This window comes from Nuphar pumila, chromosome 2, assembly GCF_984573655.1.
Source record: "Nuphar pumila chromosome 2, dmNupPumi1.hap1.1, whole genome shotgun sequence".
Classification (NCBI taxonomy): Eukaryota; Viridiplantae; Streptophyta; class Magnoliopsida; order Nymphaeales; family Nymphaeaceae; genus Nuphar; species Nuphar pumila.
Window position 1 is genome coordinate 102,604,999 of NC_143250.1, and position 6,000 is coordinate 102,610,998.

The 6,000-nt window shown below is 41.9% G+C and overlaps 1 protein-coding gene across 1 annotated transcript; it reads right to left on the reverse strand.

Annotated features, from left to right (window-relative positions):
- Positions 1-4,682: 4,682 nt before the first annotated feature.
- On the reverse strand, positions 4,683-5,652 carry LOC149846460 (protein PLANT CADMIUM RESISTANCE 2-like). Its single transcript, XM_089998005.1, has 4 exons — positions 5,449-5,652; positions 5,288-5,359; positions 4,974-5,186; positions 4,683-4,882 (listed from the first exon to the last, which is right to left on the reverse strand). The coding sequence occupies exons 1-4, from the start codon at positions 5,609-5,611 to the stop codon at positions 4,806-4,808; spliced, it is 525 nt and encodes a 174-aa protein (XP_089854131.1). The 5' UTR covers positions 5,612-5,652; the 3' UTR covers positions 4,683-4,805.
- Positions 5,653-6,000: the final 348 nt, after the last annotated feature.

Below are 6,000 nucleotides of genomic sequence, written 5' to 3' on the forward strand. Positions count from 1 at the left end.
AAACCAGAAGGTCTATAATTTGATGTGTAGCCCAACATTGTAAAGTAATGAAATATGTGTAGTCCTCTTTCCTTCGTGGACGTAAGCCATTAAGGTTGAACCACATCATGTCTGTTTGTTGCTTGTTCCTATACGCATATAGTTTCCATCCTCTCGATCCTCATGGGTGACAGAAGAAAGTTCAACAACAACAATAACTCCAAATCTGAATGTTGAAAAGCTATGCAAGAAGAAGAGCTGGAAACCCTAAGAAAAAACAATGTGTGGGACATCATTTCTCTCCCAGCCTAAAAAAAGTCAGTAGGATGTCGATGACCTATCGCATCAAGTACAAAAGTGATGGCTCCATTAAAGATACAAGGTCAGATTGATGGCCAAAGGATACACTCAAGTGGAAGGAATCGACTACAACAAAACTTTTGCCCCCATTGGCAAAAATGAATACCATCTGTGTACTCCTATCTGTAGCCACCACAAAAAAGTGGCCTCTATACCAGTTGGACGTAAAGAGCGCCTTTCTTCATGAAAATCTTGAAGAAATATTTATTGATATTCCACCTTGCCTAGAGGAAAACTTCAAAAAAATCAAGTGTGCAAACTCAATAATCTATGGCCTTAAGCAATCTCCAAGAGCCTGGTACGCCAAGCTCAATGAGAACCTCACCAGCATTGGCTTTAAAAGAAGCACTGCAGATATATAATTTCTTGTTCGTCTTGACCAAAGACACCAGAACCACCATAGTATTGGTCTACGTAGACGACATAATAGTAACAGGTGATGATCAGGGATCAATAAACAAAACCAAAAGTAGCCCTAAACAAAAAATTTGAAATCAAAGACTTAGGGCAGCTTCGGTATTTTCTCGATATTGAAGTTGCACAATCCAAGAAGGAAACTTTTATCTGTCAACAAAAATACACCCTAGATTTATTGAAAGAAACAGGTACCCTTAGAGCCAAGCTAGCCAACACTCCCATGGAAGTCAATCTCAAACTTATGAAAAACGAAGGAGAGGTCATCAACAATACAGACAGCTTTCAATGGCTAATAGGCCACTTAATATACCTAACTGTCACACGTCCTGATATAGCTTATTCTATCAATCTTCTAAGCCAGTTCATGAACTCTCCAAGACAACAACACTTAGACGCAACTTACAGAATATTAAGGTATCTCAAGGGAACTTCTCGTAAAGGCATTCTCTTAAAAAGAAGCAACAACTTATCCATCACAGGATTTACTGGGCAGGTGACATGAACGATAGAAGATCAACCTCCAGATATTGCTGCTTTCTTGGGGGTAACCTGGTTACGTAGAGGAGTAAAAAACAAGGGGTCGTTGCTAGATCCAGCGCAGAGACAGAATACAAGACCATGGCAGCTGCAACGTGCGAGTTAATCTGGATAAAATCCATCCTGAAAGACACGGGCTTCACAGCAAACGAACCTATGGATCTTAAGTATGATAATCAAACCGCTCTTTACATCGGCGCCAATCCCGTTTTCCATGAGCGAACTAAGCACATAGAAGTGGATTGTCACTTTATCAGGGAAAAAATTCAGTCCAAGACAATCAGAACCAGCCATGTGAGAAGTAATCAGAAACCAGCCGACGTGCTCACCAAGGCCCTTAGCAAGGATCTGTTCATCGACATAATCTCCAAGTTGGGTTTAATTGAAATCGGATCTCAACTTGAGGGAGAGTGTTGATTTACCTTATCATACAGAGGATCTCACGGGGGCAATTAACCTCAATCCTTATCCCCTTGCCCGGCTGGATTCTGTTATTGTTGATAAGCATTCGACCTTCCTGTATGGTTTATCCCAGCCGTAATAGGAAACCAGAAGGTCTATATATTGATGTGTAGCCCAGCATTGTAAAGTAATGAAATATGTGTAGTCCTCTTTCCTCCGTGGATGTAAGCCATTAAGGCCGAACCACGTTATCTCTGTTTGTTGCTTGTCCCGATACGCATAGAGTCTGAAATTTGACACCTAGTTCAGATTCCTGGATCCGCCGCTGACTTAAACCATTCTTTGACACCTAGTTCAGATTCCTGGATATTCCGGATGGCTGACTTAAACCATTCTCTTATATGTAGGCAAACATCTGATTGTATCTTGAGAGCATGATTGCATGAATCCCATTGCATTGAGGATTTATTCCTAAGAGGGTCAACTCTCTTTTTGATGGCAATGCATTGAACGTGTGCCTCTGAGCTAACTTTTGTGAGCCTAATTGCCATACTATCCAACCCACCTACTTTTCTAGCACTTCATATATGTTAATGTTATAATATAAAAAAACCCCAATGACAAAAGATAACAATAAACAGGGCCAATTGTACCATCTTAACCAACAGGTCATGGCTTGAGTCCACCAGCGTCTAACACATTACCAGGTTGAAAGCCGGACGGACCCAGGTGCAACCAGACCATGAGCCTGTTCTATACAGTCTGGTGTAACTGTACTTAGTCTAGTTTCTGCATCTAGGCCAAAAAAGTCAATTTGGTTAGGTAACTTGGGTTGGATATTCAGCAAAGCTCATAGCCCAAATCCAGCCCACATGTCACTCAGTGCAGATCCCAAATAACATTTGGGTCAACATTTTTATGCCCATACCTGGATATTCAGGTTCGGGTCACGTTGGCTCCCAAGACAAACCGATGAATTAACAGCCATAGCAAGATCACCTTTCTGACCAATACCATGAGAGTGCAGGCTGCCAATAACTGACGAAACATGGGTCCCACAGAAATATGATTGGTTGTATAGTTGGAAAGGTTGTCCCAATGATACCTGGATGCAGATGGACCTGTAACTGGACCAAATGACTTAGATCCAGACATATTTGGATCCCATTCGATCCAGTGCAATGCAGTCTGACCCATGCAGAATTTAATACCAATCACAAAGTTTGGTCACCAACACTCGTTATTCTTAACTTCAAAGTAATGCAGTAGAGACTAGAGAGAGAGAGAGAGAGAGAGAGAGAGAGAGAGAGAGAGAGAGAGAGAGAGAGAGAGAGAGAGAGAGAGAGAGAGAGAGATTACAGTTGGCACAAGCTCTGACTTGAGACTTTTCTTCGAGTTATATTAAGCTAAATAGAATTTTTAATTTTTAACATGTGAAATCAATTTTTAGGGAAAATTTCATTTGGGGCCAAACTTTTAACCTTAACTTCAAAAATGGGCCTCACGCTTCTACATTTCCTGGCATGAACCTCTGCTTTACAGAAAAAGCCCGACACCTTACCCATTGGGATGAAACCCATTTTTTTATTAGTATACAAATTTACAGCATTATATATCTACATAGACCGTACTTAATTGGGTTAATAAAACTTAACCGAGCTTGAATGCCTGCTCAACCTCGGCTCATTTATTTATAACGTGCTTGAGCCATTGATCAAGCTTGGCTCATTTATTTTTTAGGCAAATTATAGCAGAGCTTGAGCTATCTGGGTTCGTTATGCAGCATTATTATCTGTTTGACAGTTTCTAGAAGACCTATCACAAATTTTGAAATTTCAGAAAAGATTAAATTGTTTTTGAAATTTAGGGCAAGAGAGTCGAATCCAAAATGAAAAATTTCAATCACATTTTCCAATTCTTTTCTTTAAAACTCAGAAAACCCAACATTTTGAACAAATTGTCAAATAGCGACACATTCTTGTCCAATCAACTTATGCTAACCAGTAACCAGGGGTCCACTGAAATGCTGGCAGGCAACTCTAGCTCTGCATTTCTCTCTCCAATTAAAAAACAAGTCTGGTTTTGACTTTTCATCATATATTACATCTGAATTTGGGTTTCCTAGAAAGATAGGCCTATGCTTGCAATTTGACCGAGTATGTGGATAAGGAGGATAGGACGCGTGAAAAAACTTACGTGGGCTTGACTTGCTCGGCCTCATTTTGGTTTTCGCCAGAAGTATGGATATCCCTTGGGTCCTAGGGCTGTCGACGGGTCGGGTTTGTATCGGGTACTTGATCATATTTGAATCCAAATTTTTGGCTATGGCGTAAGAAGTGTTGATTTGTATGATATTTGGGTTGACCTGAACTCGATCAGAGCTAAATGTGGGCTGTGTTTGGATTATGATATTAGTCATATGCTTAACTTGACTCGAATTTTTTGCTGAATATCTTATCCGAATCCATTATTTTATATGTATTTTTAGTAAAAATTATACAGATCTAGGATTGGGATTTTATTTTTGTGACACGGCAAGACTCGAACCTGATAATTTGGTTAGTGTACATACCCGATATATTGACAGTCATACATATCGGTCGGTTTTCAAACCTGTAAATTACAAATAATTGCAAATCGGAGAGTGAAAAATATCGTGAGGTTCCTGTAATTGTCCAAACGCATCCCATGGTTTGCAAGTGAGATGTTGGGTGGGAATTAAAAATATAACCTACCGTACAGCTCCCCAGAAAGTCTGATCGTAAGTTTTCCCAGCAATGCGCACCACAATGCATATCAAATAGATGGTAGTGACGGAAAATTGGAGGTTATAATAATGTATCATTAAAACACATCCAAACTCAAGTTTTAATGGAATTCCAACTATCGATAAGTAATGATCAGGATACAAATATGTAACCTAATAATATATTAGGTAACCCACATGGCATTGTTTATTTGAAGGATGCAATCTGTGAGATCCGATCTTATTTCCAGTGGAAAACAACAGCTATTATCATTACAGAAAGCCAAGGGAAACGGAATACTGATAGGCTACTGGAAAATATGCAAATCGAAATCTTTACACGATACAATGAACTGAACGCGTCTTAGCGAGTCATCCCTCCTCCCATGGTTGGAGGTGTGGTCACCCCTCGAGCTTGCTTCTCAAGATTTCCTTGCCAACCTTTCATAAATACAAGCCAGGGAATATAAATCATATGAGAGAGAGAGAGAGAGAGAGAGAGAGAGAGAGAGAGAGAGAGAGAGAGAGTTACCAATGGCCAAGTCGTATCCACGGTTCTGAAGCTCCCTGTAAGCCTGGCAAAGAGCACAGGGCTCGCAGCAGTAATGGACCAAGCAGTCGGCGCAGGGGTGCTCGTGCAGATTGTACTGCAACCTCAGTTTGGTCCGGTAGGTGCACGAATACAAGCAGGCGCACCCCGTCAAGTACTGGATCAGAAAATACAGCACCCCGCTCATCGCACACGCTGCACCCACACACGCAGACGAACATCAGTAACTCCCGAATCCCTTTAGAACCCGGCACGATCAAAGAAATCTCACTTAGAGTGTGACAGAGAGTACTCACTATTCGAACCACGATCCACAATCTCAGCAATCTGGCCGAATGTGATGCATGGGCACCAACAAGTGACACAACCTATCATTATTCGACAGCATCATGAGAGAGAGAGAGAGAGAGAGAGAGAGAGAGAGAGAGAGAGAGAGAGAGAGAGAGAGAGAGATTACAGTTGGCACAGTCATCGAAGCAATCGCAAAGGCCGGTTGTCCAGGTTCCCGGCGCCTGATATTGGACGTTCATGGGCGCAGGAGGGCATGAACTCACAGGCATGCCTGTAGTCTGGTAGGGGTACAGCGCTGGTTCACCCATCTGCGGCTTTGGCTGATACATGATGATAACACGGCAACTCACTTCTCTCCCTCTCTCTCATGTTCTCCTACTCCCTCGTCTTCATTCTTATAGACAAAGGGAGGAGGTGTCCAGAGGAGATACAGGGAGCGCTTAAGTGCCCCCAGGTATGAGATTCAGCCAATCACATGAGTGGCCCCTTGCAATGCTGTGATGTGATTGGGTGGGTCACATACCCTGGGCACTTAAGCGCTCCCTGGATCCCCTCTCGGCCATCGAGTCTTGGTCAAGCCCATTTTTTTTTTTGGTGATTCTCGTCCTTAAAGTCCACATGATTTTGGTCAAAAGGTGAACATGTGCTTTCTCCACGTTGGTTGCGTATGTTGTCGTCTTTATACTCATCGATCACAGCTTTGTTTGAGTTGGAATTG